This window comes from Hylaeus anthracinus, unplaced genomic scaffold (genome assembly GCF_026225885.1).
Source record: "Hylaeus anthracinus isolate JK02 unplaced genomic scaffold, UHH_iyHylAnth1.0_haploid 11989, whole genome shotgun sequence".
Lineage (NCBI taxonomy): Eukaryota > Metazoa > Arthropoda > Insecta > Hymenoptera > Colletidae > Hylaeus > Hylaeus anthracinus.
Genome location: NW_026534337.1, coordinates 6,629,435 through 6,644,354, shown reverse-complemented (window position 1 = coordinate 6,644,354; position 14,920 = coordinate 6,629,435). Strand labels below are relative to the sequence as shown.

The 14,920-nt window shown below is 31.4% G+C and overlaps 2 protein-coding genes and 1 long non-coding RNA gene across 3 annotated transcripts in view; 1 reads left to right on the top strand and 2 right to left on the bottom strand.

The window, feature by feature from the left end:
- Positions 1–536: 536 nt before the first annotated feature.
- On the top strand, positions 537–1,730 carry LOC128887459 (uncharacterized). The gene is made up of 3 exons (XR_008460048.1): positions 537–607; positions 1,500–1,611; positions 1,704–1,730. It is a non-coding gene; the product is annotated as an uncharacterized LOC128887459 (long non-coding RNA).
- A 1,426-nt stretch (positions 1,731–3,156) lies between these two features.
- On the bottom strand, positions 3,157–5,235 carry LOC128887458 (kinetochore protein NDC80 homolog). The gene is made up of 2 exons (XM_054143335.1): positions 5,016–5,235; positions 3,157–4,913 (listed from the first exon to the last, which is right to left on the bottom strand). Exons 1-2 carry the CDS (start codon positions 5,233–5,235, stop codon positions 3,217–3,219), a joined length of 1,917 nt encoding a protein of 638 aa, XP_053999310.1. The 3' UTR covers positions 3,157–3,216.
- Positions 5,236–7,869: 2,634 nt separating this feature from the next.
- Positions 7,870–14,920, bottom strand: part of LOC128888248 (uncharacterized) — a 21,803-nt gene continuing 14,752 nt past the window's right edge. The window contains exons 3-6 of the mRNA XM_054144969.1: positions 13,279–13,337; positions 12,749–13,086; positions 12,235–12,543; positions 7,870–11,747 (exon numbers count right to left, since the gene is read on the bottom strand). Of these exons, the coding sequence (XP_054000944.1) occupies positions 11,739–11,747; positions 12,235–12,543; positions 12,749–13,086; positions 13,279–13,337 (715 nt within the window). The 3' untranslated portion in view covers positions 7,870–11,738. The remainder of the gene's footprint in view (positions 11,748–12,234; positions 12,544–12,748; positions 13,087–13,278; positions 13,338–14,920) is intronic.

Genomic DNA, 14,920 nt, shown 5'->3' with positions numbered 1-14,920 from the left:
GCATGCTAATGTCTGGCTGTATTTCAACAATTAGTGTTAGTAAACTTGTCTTCAACAATGAAATAATGGACAAAATTGTATATTTAAATTTCCTAAAGAATAATTTGCATAAAAACGCAATGAATATGAAGATTCACAACATTATGAATTGAATAAACAAACTTTATACTTATATTAAGTAGACTCAATATCATAATCCAATAACCTTAATTGTTATACTTACTATAGTTAATGTTATAAAACGACAAAGTAAAAAATGCAAACTATTACTGTATGAAGTAGTTAGTCACGTTCCTTCCACTTTAAAACTGTTAATAAAAATCAAACTTGTGTACAGATGGCACACATATCGATATTCACCGACTGAGACGACGCAAGGAGATTTATTTTGGTTTAGAAATTAGTGTACTACCCGTGAAAAATAGAGGTGTACCGTAGCCGTGCTTTTTCGCAGTACTTGCTCGGGACTCAATTTTTAAGTACTTGTTTATCGGAGATCAAGAACTGAAAGAATGACCCGTAAGTTTTTTTGTGGTATTTTCTTATTGGAATGTTTGGGACAGTGATACCGTGATAATGAAAATTTGGAACACCGTACAGATACTTTGTATATGCCATTTGTCTGTTAAATAACTTTAGAATCAAAGACACTATATCTGGCTATTGGTTTTTCTTACAAATTATACATTTATTGATTATTTATATTATTTAGAGATACGAAAAAACAACCATACTCGAACTATGTCCGTGATAACTCGTGACGACAATTCAACTTTCGTTCCTCTTACTGTATTTTAAGTATTTGCTTCTCCTTTTTATGTTTTGTTTTTGTATCTGTTGTTCATCGTGTTAGAATTTATTTCATTTATCTTTCTTATGATAGATGTCAAATTTTTTAAATGTAACACAAAATTCTCAAAATGGCATTTATGTTTATGTATAATTTCATATTCCTATTTCCACTTTAGATATATATATATATATATATACATCTCTATTATAAATTTGGATCGTTTTTCAATGTCCATAAACATTATTTAAACGTACAGTTGTGAATTGCAACTTCCACTATTTAAAGTCAGAAATAAAATTTTGTTGGTTAGAATAATTAATTTCTTTTTTTACATTTAATATAATTATTATGGACCATTTAATCAATAAATATCTGACTATCTTCGTTATTTATTGATACACAATATCATTTACAATGATAATAGTGACAAAATAGTAAAAATAGAACCAATTTATTTTTGTTCAAAATTTGCAGGTTATCATATTAACATCTTTGTCATATAAACTTAAAGAGCATAGATGAATACATAGAACTTTAACCTTTAAATTCTATAAGTTTGTTAAATTACCTACTTGTATTTTCTTTAAATGTATACATGTACCCATAAGCGATATGAGTGCTTATTCTAAGTATATATATATATACTTATAGGTTCACAGTACCCAATGGATTATATTAAATAAAAATATTCTTACCCTTGACATAGGTGGAAATCAACGCGAATTAGCACGAGCCAAAAATATGAAAAAAACTGCAAAGAAATCTGCTGGTGAACAAGACAGTAACAAAGGTCTCTCACTAGAACAGCGCAAAGCACGGTAATAATTAAAAAACAAATTTACTTATATATTTATATTAATTATATAGTCACAGTACATTGTGTTAATAAGAATTATTTTTATAATTTTAGAGACGCAGAGCGAATGAGAGAAAAACAACTTAAGAAGCAGCAAGATCAGGAAAAAATTAAACAATGTGCAAGATAATTCTATCGATACACCATGCAAATTCTTCGACTGAATTCAATATAAAACTTTAACAGCTATGTAATTAAAATTCCTCATCATAAAGCACCAAAGTTAAGCTTAATGTGAGTGCATAAAAGATTCATAGTGTTCTTGATCATAGAAAATATCTTCAGACTGCATACTACAGAACTTAGTTAAAATAATCATGTTATTTACGTGTTGTTCTCATCAACAATAATAGCCATCATGTATAAAATTATTGTTACCTACATCTTAACGGTCAAAGGAAATGCGCATTTGACCTGTTCATCTAGATATAAGGAACTCAATTAAATATGAGGGTATTTGTAGTACTAATTTTCAATTTGTAAATTACAGTTTTTAGTTGTTTAATATGTCATATAAAAAGTGACTAACAAAGTACAATATCAAAAAGGTATGTACTTTTGTCATTCTCTTTGGCTCATAATAAATTATTCAATTTTAAAATAGGTATCAAATTTTCCTGCTTCATAGTAGTATATTTTTTACAATATCTATAATCTAGATACAATTGTAGAAAATGATTGATTGGTGTGCTCATTGGAAAATAACAATACTATAAGATACTCATGTTTGAACCTTATAATAACTGAAAATGCAGATATGTAATCAAAAATTACATAGAAGGTTATAATAGTTAGACATATTAGTTTAACAATGTACAGGCTTATGATTCTGCTTCCTTACAAGTAGAATCTACTGTTTGCTTAGCAGACAAGCTGATCTTATAGTGAAGATAGAGGAATATTAGTTTCTGTCATAACTAGAACATATTAAATTCCGAGATTTTTGTGACTGTGAATAATTTCTTTCATTTTCCAAAGTAAATGTAATGTTTCAATCAAATTTCTGTAAGTATTATATTCATTAATTTTTTTGTTGTAATCAATTTGGATGTTACTTTATCATGAAAACATTGGAAACATGAGAAGCGCAAGTAAGTACCTAATGAATGCTCTATTTTCAATTCTAGTGGGACTGCCATTTCATTAATGTTAATAAAACCTGTCCAGTGGCAACCACATCGTATATGTACTGAAAATAGAGAATGTATTAATACTTTATTAGAACTATTAAACGATATAGTATGCGCTTTACAACCTTAACATGCCAGCATAAAGACGAATTACAACGAAAGTATCAATTAAATGGAATACATATAATGAAATCAAGTTTAAAGCTTGAATGTAAATAATGAGATACGTATATAATAAAAAGGAAGTCAGGAATGAAAGGGGGTCTTAAATCTGCATCAAAAGAATATCGTTTTGGTAGATACCATCGAATGTCGTATTTATCGAAAGAGATAATTCGGTCTATTTCTATATGAGTAAGGATTAAATATACAGCATGTCGGATAAAAAATACTCGTTTTATTAAAAAAATCTCATCTGTTTTGTTATGTATATTGTATTATTTATTCAGTTTCTCTAGTATTTTGGAAACTTCGTTTCTGTGCTCACCTAAAATCTCGTAAAATTTATCAAAAAAAAGTTTTGCATTTTCTTCTATGTGTGCCATTCTTCTACGTACTGCATCCAATTTATCTGTTGATTCTTCTAATTCTGTTGCAAGTGTTTGTCTGTCTGGCATAGAATCTTGAATTTCTTTAATATCGTTCTGCAGAATTTTGATTTGTTCTTTTAATTTGGACTCTTCATTTTTGGCATCTATTTTAATTTTCTTCATAAGAGTTTTCTTTTCTTTAATATCGTTAGCAACATCACTGTTTTCATCTTCCAAAATCTTAATTTTCTCTTGGAGAGTCTCTAATTCATTAGAATTTAATTTTACGAAACGTTCTTTATCAACAATTTGTTTCTTTATTGATTCTTTCAGATCATCCATTAAACTAGCCTTAACATTTAATATGTCCATAATTTGGGGATGATTTATATCTTTTTCTGGCATTTTCAATTCTTCCAGATCTACACCCATATCATCGCTAATGTGCATAATAATTTCTTTATTATATGTTAAAACTGCTTTGGTTAAATTGCTATTAATAGATGCTAATTTAATGTCCATTGTGTACAGCTCTTTTTGTATATCTTGTAAATGGTCATCAAATTGATGCGTATAATTCTGCATTTCCGTACATTTCTCCAGTATTTTATCTCTTTCTGCTTTAGACATTGACTGCTTATTAATAATCGAAAGTAATTCATCGCGATGTTGGTTTTGCAAACGGATTTGCTCGTACAGTGTATTATTCTCAGCTTCTAATTGATCTGCTTCTAAAGCAATTGTTTTTGTGTACTCCTCTTTTGCACGAATGTCATTCAATTGCTTCTCTTCGTCATTCTGTAAAGATGCCAATACTTCTTGTAGACGCTTTACTTCTGCATCAATTGTGTTTGCTTTTTCCTCAACTCTCTGCAGCTTATCTATTTCCTTTTCTAACTCAAAACGTGCATTGTTCAAATCCTCTTCATTGACTCCTTGTTGGTCTTCAATTTCTTGTAAATATTTTTCTAACAATGCTGCTTCTTCATCAAGCTTCTCATCATTCCATGCATTATAGAAATCAAGCATCGAAAAGAGATTATATCTGTGGAAACTGGCTTCCTTTTCATCTCCCACAAAGGGTAAATTCTTTAAATTATATTTTTGGAAAGCTATTTCCCTTACTTGACAAATTTCTACTAACCAGCAAGACCAAGCTAGAACATTGGGCCAAGAGTGCATGGCATTAGCAGTTTTCAACCAAGATTTAGCAATAACTCCTGGATAGTGAAGTTTCTTTGCAATTTTTGGCAATTCCTCCACATAATTAGAAATTGTAAGAGCTTGTTTTATACCAAGAGTTTTTATTAAATGAGCAGAAATTTCTACAAACATTTTCAAAGTAACAGGTTTCATGCTACCGTTACTATTAAGCATGCAAGAGAGTTGATTGTCAGAAAAATATGCATCGATTGTATGAAGCATGTGAGTTTGATACACTTTGTCCGATATGGGTCTTGTATCTTTTTTAGAGCCCTTAGCACTAAGGCTGCTGGCACGATCTGCTGACAAAGATCTACGCCCTGTTGGAAGCGCCAAATGAACTCTGTTAGAAGTTGCATGTATTTTTGGAGTCATTGGTCCATGGCGAAGGGGAGTTCTACCTACAATAATGACAAAGGTCAGTTCAGATACCATTGGTACCTTCTGTATACATTGTGTAAAATGTTATAAAAATGAAACTAAACGAAGCGTTAATATTTCACCTGTTTCCTTCAAACCCGGTGTTCTGTTACTCAATCTGTCACATGATACTGCTCGAAGTCTGGGTATATGAGAACTCTCAGCCGAGGAAGTAGAAATCTTAGGTTTACTAGTTTGAGTCTTTCTCGTATCAATTCGTATCAAATTTATCTCTTCCCTCTCAACCACACTTATCCTCACAGGATTCGTGGATGACCTGCGCCCTACAGAACTGCTCCGCATTTTTATTCGAATAAAATCCAACTCTTTAGTTTGCTAATTTAAAATTTTGAACAGTTTTGAATCAAAGAGTATAAGCAAGTATAAGATAGAAGACTAGATGGGACTAAAGGAGAAGCAGCCTACAATGGCCTACAAGAGCCAATGTTAAAATATAGTATATGAGTTTCAGCACCTCTAATCCTATACTCTTTAGGCGGTATTTTTCACGCATGCGTAGCCGAGGACGACGTACGAAATATTATAAGTTATGTTATAAAGTCTAACGAACCTCTAATGTTTTTGACTATGTTATCTTAATTAAAAAATTGTATATAGACTTGTTACAATATAATTTACAGAATTTTCGTTTTGTCGACATTCTAACCAAACTGAACAAAGCATTTCCTCTGTTTTCGAAATAATGACATAGATTTATTGAAAACTATGAATAATGTTATTTCAGATTGATATGTTAATAGGTACACCGCTGTATATGTAAATCTAACAATAAAGTTTACAGTCGTTTAGGTGAGGTATGGAGATAATATTTCTAAGAGCTACAGTATATATTTATAATTAATACAAAAATTTACATATTAAAATTTATTAAAATTTATTAAAATTTATATATATTGTTTACACTATAGTGTAAATGCGGTATTCTTTCGTTTGTTTATTGTTATTATGTAATTTATGTAAATTTTTTGATTAATGTATATATCTTTAATAATGTTAATAAATGATTTATTATTGGAAAAAGTAACGAAGACGATTGCTTTTTTTAAAACTACGACTAACCATACACTGGTGTCCGAATATTTCTGGGAGTCACTGTATATCTTGGAAATTAAAAATTGGCAACAATTCCTTTTATTAAGAAAAATCACTATATCTAATTCTATCCTGTAGTTGTAATTTGAAAATACATCTCTATATAGTATAAAATAAAGTTTCCGATCTCTCTGGTTGTTTGAACTAATCTACAGAATCACTCGACGGATTTTTGTGCGGTTTTCTCTCTTTCACAATCAGTATCAAAATAAATTGTTTATTTAGCTGAAATATCTGATTCGGATAAAGTATGTCCTTTGCAGTATCCAACATTTTTTCATATTGACGCCAAGAAAAAAGAACGACTAATGTTATCTATAAGGAGATCTTATAAGAATTCGGTTAGAAAAAAACTTTTGATAGAAGATACAAAATTGCTCATAGGCGAAGCTGAGGCAGGCTGCTCGTGAAAAATAAATTGATTAATGTATTAATTTATTTAAAAAAAGGACTCTTAAACTACTCAATAGTATCTACAAATGCTTCTAATGAACTTTAATTTAATTAAATATATAGAAATTCAAATTTGGCGCTGAAAATTGGTGACGTCATCTAGCGATGAACATACCGAACTATTTTCGGAGTACAACTAGCGCCTCTATCAGGAAAACGCCCAAGTTTGTCGTGAATAGTTCCCATTTTCGTGATAGATGGCGCCACTATAGCGTATTTACCGACAATGATATAGAAAAAAAAACGTTCTCCTAGGTCAATTTTATTGTTGCAATACCTGTGATATAACTACAAGTTTATTACTATAAACGTAATAAAATAAATTCGTAATTATTATGAACGTATACCATAGGTTGGTAAAAAGCTATTAATAGCGCCATCTAACAGTACAAATAGGAACTATTCGACGACAAACTTGGGCGTTTTCCCGATAGAGGCGCGCTTATACTCCGAAAAATAGTTCGGTATGTTCACCGCTAGATGGCTATTCATTTGAGCGAAAATACCGGGAACCCTCAAGAGACATTGTAATAGTTTAAAAAAGAAGGCTGGTACTTACTAAAATGACAAGATAAGTTAAACTGAAAATTAACAGGACAACGAATTTGATTTATACACATAGAGCACGATATATTCGTTTCTAGTTTGTCAAATTTCTTGTTTGGTAACTTGTGTGTACAATACATACACATTTTGTATTAAAACATAGGTTGCTATGCGTGACGAAAATTAAAAATTTGACAGACACTATCGAATATTGCTTGAAAGAAGGGTTTTACAATTATTTCCCATATTTTATTGCACTTTCCCAGAAAGAGTACATTCTTAACATTATTTAATTATGAATTGGAAACGTTATTACAAATTACAAATGTTTGAAATATCAAAATCAAGAGAGTAAAAAACGTGTAATTTTGTAGTCATATATGTCACTTATTTGAAGAATAAATCTTTTGTTAACATGGGAAAGAAACAGTAGTACACCATGTCATATGACGAACTACAGATCTGTAGTATCTAGCCTCTGAAGACTAAGACTGTTATAAAGTAGTCTCATTGCAATTAAAAACAATTCGACTTATTTCTAATTTGTCAAAGCATTCCCATTAGTTGTATTTTTATCTTTTCTTGGACTTTATTTTCGTTTTCTAATATGTTTGGAGGCAGTGATGTATTAAGTATTTGGGAAACTTCAAACACAATCTGATTTTGTGGACAATTAACAAAATTTAGTATATTCTTTTAATTAATGGTTTCTGTTCGTTTTTAAAATCTCTACAGTATTGACTGTCGCGTGATCCTCCACAATTTAGAAGAAAAATTCCACTTAATTATTTATAGATATTCAAATTTTTAAGAAGTAAGGAACAATATTGTACATTGAGCATTTATTTAATTATACTATGCACCTTGATCTAAAATTAAAATATTGCACATGATATAATCGTATCAAGTGAAACGGAAAATGCATCGATGGAATGCACTAACAAATATTTTCTTAGACAATTTCCGCTTATAACAAAGTGGATATTGAGATACAAAAATGCTTACATTTGTGAATAAGTTTTCGTTTCTTCGCATATAATAAATATTTCTAATAAACTTTGCAAGTAAAAAAGTATATATTTGCAGATTATAATCGATACTACGAGAATGAGAAATATACAAATACATCCGTCTTAACACATCATTTTTTTTACATTAAACAGCTTTCTGAATAATATAAATTTTCAGAATATCTAAATTGTATTAATGTTTTTAAGAATAAAAATTAAAGAATGTTATGATGAAAATATTCCGTGTAAATGTATTTTAACAAAAATATTTAATTGGACAGACTATGCGCCTCCTTCACTGATTCAAACTATCATTGAATCACAGTTAATTCCTAAGTGACAGTTATTGTAGTGCAGAATAAGTGAAATGTTCGATTCATTTCTCCCCAAAATGGAAAATTTATCGAAGTACAGGTAAAAATTTAACTAAACATGTAAAATGTGATGTAAAAATATCGAATAATCGTATATTGAGCGGATTAAAAAAAAATTAAAATTTACTACAGTTTCGTAATTTTTGTTTATCTCGTTTGTGTTATTTTTTTATATTGGTTTGTAGACTTTTACGATCGATGTTTCTTATGAAACATAGAAATCCACAATTTACGTATTTTTGGAAGATTTGAACAGTTCAAACTTTTTTTTTTGTTATAAAGTACCACCAGTTTATCCCTATCAAAGTAGTAAATTATATATTTATTCAAATTGAATTTACGCTGAGATTTCAATCAATTTCAAAATTGTAACTCTAAGTATACACTTATAGATGAGAATTACAACCACTCAGAGTTTGTGTATCATTCAAATACCTACATAGAAAAGATAAATTCATATAAAATTTTCACTCAAGGCTTAATTAACTATAATTCTTTGTTTAGTATTTCATTAAATAACAGCTAATTGGATTCCTTGGATTTGAAAGCCTTGATTAAAAATTTCACTAAATCAATAGAAATTAAAGAAAATATAATAACGAAATGCAGAACCTAGGTTCAGAATTACAATTCTGAAGTAAATTTTCTATATATGACATTAATAGCTATCAAGCTAATTTTAATCTAAAATTCTTCCTAGGGAATGTATTGCTTTGTTACTTGGGTACTTTGTGATTTGAAATAACAAAATTTTTCTTTTGTGGCTATTCAAAAATGCAAGGTTATTTACCGTATATTGAATATAATATTCTGTAAATTATATTGCATTTCGTAGTACAACTCGTACGCAAGATTTAAGTTTTGTATAAAGATTGTGTACATTTTTTATTACATCTTCTTGAAAATGCGTTATCACTGAATTTGAGAAAATTTTTACATTAAAAATAAGTCAGAACATAACCTTATACACAATTAAAAGCAATTAGAGTAGTCGTTTTTGAACTTATTTTTATGAGAAAAATTTTATTTATTCAGTGGTAATATTGCTATAAAGATGTAATAAAAAGAAGTAAAAATTCAAATATTCATTAGTGAATGAATGTTGATTCATATAATGCAGGATATAATTCTATTAGATGAATTTTATGTAAAAATTGCCACTTCAAACCAGTATATTATAATGTTTAATTACGATTCAGATATCAAAAACTGAATGGCGAAGTGTAAATATTTCCTGCACTTGTTTTTCGTTACTAGAAAGTTAATTAGTAAATAGTACGTCGACATGACAATATTTTTACAAATGTTCGTACACACATGAAATTGGTTTTTTTTATACTAGTATCATAATATTATACGGTATAAATATTTGCTTACAACTATTTCGATTGTATATTGTTATTGAATGTTTTCGTCCTTTTGCGCAAGGTAATATAGAGGATATAATGTACTTGAAAACTTGATAGAATTTTTTTCCTGCTGCTAAAACTACAACAATAATAAAGAATGTTGACTGCGTTTAACTACTGTAACTTCCTACTATTACAATATTATATCTGTAACATTAGCACCATATCTGTATTATTTTGCAGGTGAATTGTGCAATAAGAGTCATTAATTCAAATTTGCTGTTCGTGCTTTAAAACACTTAGAGTCGCGTCATTAAAATTGCACACTATGTCATACTTTATGAGTACATAACAGATAAAATTTCCAAGTATCGATAATAGAACAAAATTGGTAAATAAAACAATTGAATGTACTGTTAGGGAACATTGTATATCTATGTATGGTATTTCAAAAATGTAAGGTTTATGAAATCTATTAAATCAACAAATACGTCGAAAAGCAATTATATAAAAAATATTCGGTGAAATATTGCAATATAAAATTCGTTGGAAATGTTGGGAGTCTTTTTTAACAAATGAAATACCCAGAGTTGATATCTCGCACCATATGTTACAACAACAAACAGTATATTGTATTATTGAATTATTTGTGCACTCTGTAAACATCTATGATCAAATATAACAAATATTACTATTCAGAAATATTTAATTAAGCGAAACAATACTTTCGTTAGGAGAATTTAATGTATGAATAGAAATTGTGTTATTCTTAAATTAAATTCGCTAATTTTTTTCGTTCAAAGGATTGTTCGTTGCTTTTTAGAAGATGAACGTCTAAGCTCTTCATTCGAATTAATAAAAAGATGTCGTGATTGTTATCAACTTTTCGTTCGAATTACAAGTCTAAAATGTACAATAATTACGTAAGAACATCTTGTTCTTTCAGCTGATATCGAGTAGCTAAATAAATATAGGGATGTGTTTCGCGTTTCTGTGGACATTGAATAAACATACAATTAAATCGAATAGAGGGCAATGTAACGTTATTACAAATGGTAATTCCCACTAAATCTTATGCATATATGTATACGTTGATATATACATACATACGCTCTATTATTATCGATGATAAATAATTTAGAACAAGTTTAACTAATAATTCTTTATGACATAATGTACTTCCTAAAACAGCACTTTGTTCAGATTCAGTTCCGTCTAACAATGATCATTCTAAAACTCTCTAAAATCCATTGGATGTGATAATACTCTAAAAAATTTCTGTTTTTTCGATGTTTTGTCAATCGCTTCGAGAAGTTATAGTATCTGATCAAATTCGTTATTAACACGTTGACTGCCAGATTAATACTCATGAAAATTTCTACAAGACTAAAATTTTTCTTTCTATACAAATGAAAACTATATAATTTAATATTTATGACGGTATATATCTTCGTAACCTCGTCAAAGTACACGAATCTTATCCAGATTTATTTTCTGCGACACCTATTTTAAGAATTAATTTATTCAATTCCTTATAGAAAAATCCTATCACTCCTACATGTGACGTGGCGTTCAACGCGTTAAACATATATGAATTATACTTATCATTTGGTTGTATCTCATTAGAAGGAATATCTTAGTACTGAAACAATTGTCAAGAGAAGAAATTACAAAAGAAAAAGTTGAATACGATTGAACTCGAAATCAGTGCTTTCTGTTGATTTGATCTCAAAGATGTCGATTTAAAGATTAAGGGAACATATAGTGCAAGTCTGAGCAATACAATGCGCGTGGAGGTGCGATTGATGTGTAGAGGATGTTGGTGGCGGTGGCGGTGGGGGCGGTGGCATATACAGCCACCCTGCACCGGTCCGCCAGACGGTACCTGATGCAGAGGACACCGGATGCAGTGGATTGACATTACTTCCGGTCGTTACATGCGAAGTCGGTCCACCCTCTACTCACATTACCTAAGACACAACAGATAAATACTTAATCGTATCTGCTGGGAAACTGAAAAATTCTACAAGTTGTATACTTCAATGTCTCCAATTAATTGCAATAATATAGTTGTATGTGTAATAGATATGCATTTTAATGTTAACTAACGGATGCATATACTAATATGAGAGAGGTAATAACAATTCAACTCAGTAATGCACAACCTGACTCTATTAGGTCAATAAAATGAAAGGACTATCTTGGTATTAGAGCTATTTTGAAGTGTACGAATATGGAATTAAATCTTGAAGAACTACGGCGCACTAGTCGATGCGACGACATTTTCCAATGTATTTCAATAGTAATTCTACAAGGTATACATCGTCTATATATTGAAATTTGAACCTTCTCCACCAAATAGTTTTCACGTTAATCGATACAACTCACAGTGTTACACGTTGGACTAGTTTCTACGATTATTTATAGATATAGGTACATAGATAGTTTGTAATTTACCTGCAAGATTTGACTGGCTTCGAATGCTGTTCCAGGGAGTAGTATGACTGGGCTGCTGACATGTCCGCTTTCCACGCATATCATGTTAGGGAATTCGTCATCGCCAAAGTCGGGTATGTCGCGGGCCTTCTCCTGCCAAGGATTCCAGACCACAGTGTCAGGGAAATTGTACTTTTGAACTCGCATTTTCCTACCAGACACGACGTTAGTGATAATATGTTCTGGTTGCGTATTCTGGTAAATTCTATCTGTCCACTCACACACCGTCACTACGTCGCGACCCTCTTGGAAGATTTGGTTGTCCCTCGTCTGTAAAAATAACAAAGTTTTCGTTTACTGAATGCTAACAGAAATTAATTAATTGAATGTTCATTAATATTGATACATGTTTCACTACTATGTATTAATGGTATATTGAATTGTATGTTCATTTTTTGTTAATGTTTTACGCTTTCATCAAGCTTAATACTCTAATTACATTAGGAGCCCTGTTATGGAATATGCCATCCTGTACCTTGTCGATAAAGGTGCATCCGTGAAGACCCGTGATTTGACATCTCCTAACGTCTGGTACTTTGAAGTATGTATGTAACAGCAAATTAAAGCTAAACGTGTGGTCTTTACTGGGATTGTACACGCCGATATTAAAATGTAGCTCCTTTTCTCGAAGGATTAGTCTGTACGTTAACCTAAATGGATAATTCCACATTGAACGGGTGAATTCGCTGTCCATTATAGAGAATATCGCCTCGACGTCGCCGCTGGGTAATCGTTCGGGTGACTTCTCCACGTTCCAACGAATAATTCTCGCGAATCCATGGGGTGGTCCAAATGTCCATGCTCCAAATTGGGCTGAATTAAATCAGAGTAAACAGTAATTACTATTTTACGCATAATAATTTCTTTTTAATAACGGTTATCAGTACTTTCAAAATCCTGGTAATATATTAAAAACTCTTATCTGTGTGAATACCCCTAGCCATTTTCTTCAGTAGTTACAGTACTTATTCTAATAAATTACCATCATGTTGTGCTTATACTTACGAAAGACAAATGGAATGCCTCCTCTAATGGCTTTCTTTCCATCGAATACAGCCTGCTTACTGAAACACAAACAAGATTGGACGCTCAGTAAAGAATAAAAGAAAAACGTGGTAGGGGAATAAGGGGCAAGACAGGGTTGTGAGGAATACTGGGAATGTATCATTTATACAAAAGGTATTGATATTATAGTGTGTATAAGTGCACGTATCGCGAAGATCACTAGTTATGAAAGGAACTCGACATTTTTTAATAACAATTTAATTGTACAGGAGGCGTTTGGAGTATCTGAAACTGATAAGGCCTACAACCTCCTAGGTCCAGAGCCAGGAGACCTTAGGCTTGGCAAACCAGCCAGGTTTAATTAGTATAATAATATAATATACTTTAAGTTTTCGTTCAACTCTTTGGTGTAAGAACTTTATTTTTCGGATTTTCTTACAGATGAAGCTGTAATAAACAACATTAGGACATCACCTCGTAAAAAATTTACCATACTGTCAGTTTGTATAGGTGGGAGGAACTATGATTCTTTTAAACTATGATCGATCTAGTACCCAAGGTCAGCCCTTAAGGAATCATAGTTGAGCAAGTAGCCACCTCCACGTTGATTCTCGCTGTGAATACAAAAATACCGTGGTATTGTTTGTGTCTTGGAAAGGGGGAAGGAAATACCCAAGAATAAACGTGTTTAAACTGCAAGAGACTAGAATTAAACGGAGTCTTTCGTTGCCGTCGATGAATAACGAAGAGAAAGCTAGTTGTTACGATCATCCCTGACTTGAATGGCCAGGGGTTGGAAAAACAAAGTTCAGGGGTATTCAGACAACTCTAGAACTACAAAGCTGAGTAAAATGATCTTCCAACCATGACTTCTTCCTAAAATTAGTGGATTATTGAGGAAGAGTTTACTGGAATTTCTGACGACAATTATTGCAATAGGGAAGTAGGTTTATACTAATTGATTCGCCCTTCCACTCTCTATCTTCAATAATGTAGTAGTGTGCAAAAGAAGTAATAGTTTCATGTTGGTAGTTTTAGTGTTAAGTAGTGTAGGTGAATCCCTTCAATTCAGTAAATAATTTATTTTGTTTTAATCTGAACAAAAATAATCAAAGGCCTCTCCTTTCTTGCATATCCAAATGATTTCTTCCGCTCATCAAAGGTTTGTTGATCTCCGAATCCTGCTTCTAGCATGTTCAACTTTTTTCAAAATCCTAATACCAGTATAATTTGAATTTGGATTCCTCGCCAGAGAATCTCCAAAATGCAATAGGTTTCATTCAACCCAGCATTTCTGAGTATATCTTCTCCCCCCTGATTCTCCAGCAAAGTATAAATTATCCATTTACCGCGTTACAGGTCTAAGTGGAGCGTTTATACAGCAAGCTGAGGATCAATCGTCGAGTTAGCGTTCCGATTTTTATTGCAAATCCGTTGGTAACGCGTCGTCCAGGATATCGTCATATCCTTCAAATCAACAATGTAATCTATTTTCCTGGATGTGTAAACTATGGATGGGTGGGGGTAATCTCATCCGTTTGCACGATCTCTCGAGGCGAATGGAATATACGGAGAGGAAAAGGGCGCGAGGGGTTGAGAGAGAGAGAGAGAGAGAGAGAGAGAGAGAGAGAGAGAGAGAGAG

Excerpts from the sequence above, each read along its gene's own strand:
- LOC128887458 (XM_054143335.1), bottom strand. The coding sequence starts at position 5,235 with ATGCGGAGCAGTTCTGTAGGGCGCAGGTCATCCACGAATCCTGTGAGG. Across the intron at positions 4,914-5,015 it reads ACCGGGTTTGAAGGAAACAG|GTAGAACTCCCCTTCGCCAT; the intron begins GTGAAATATTAA and ends TCATTATTGTAG.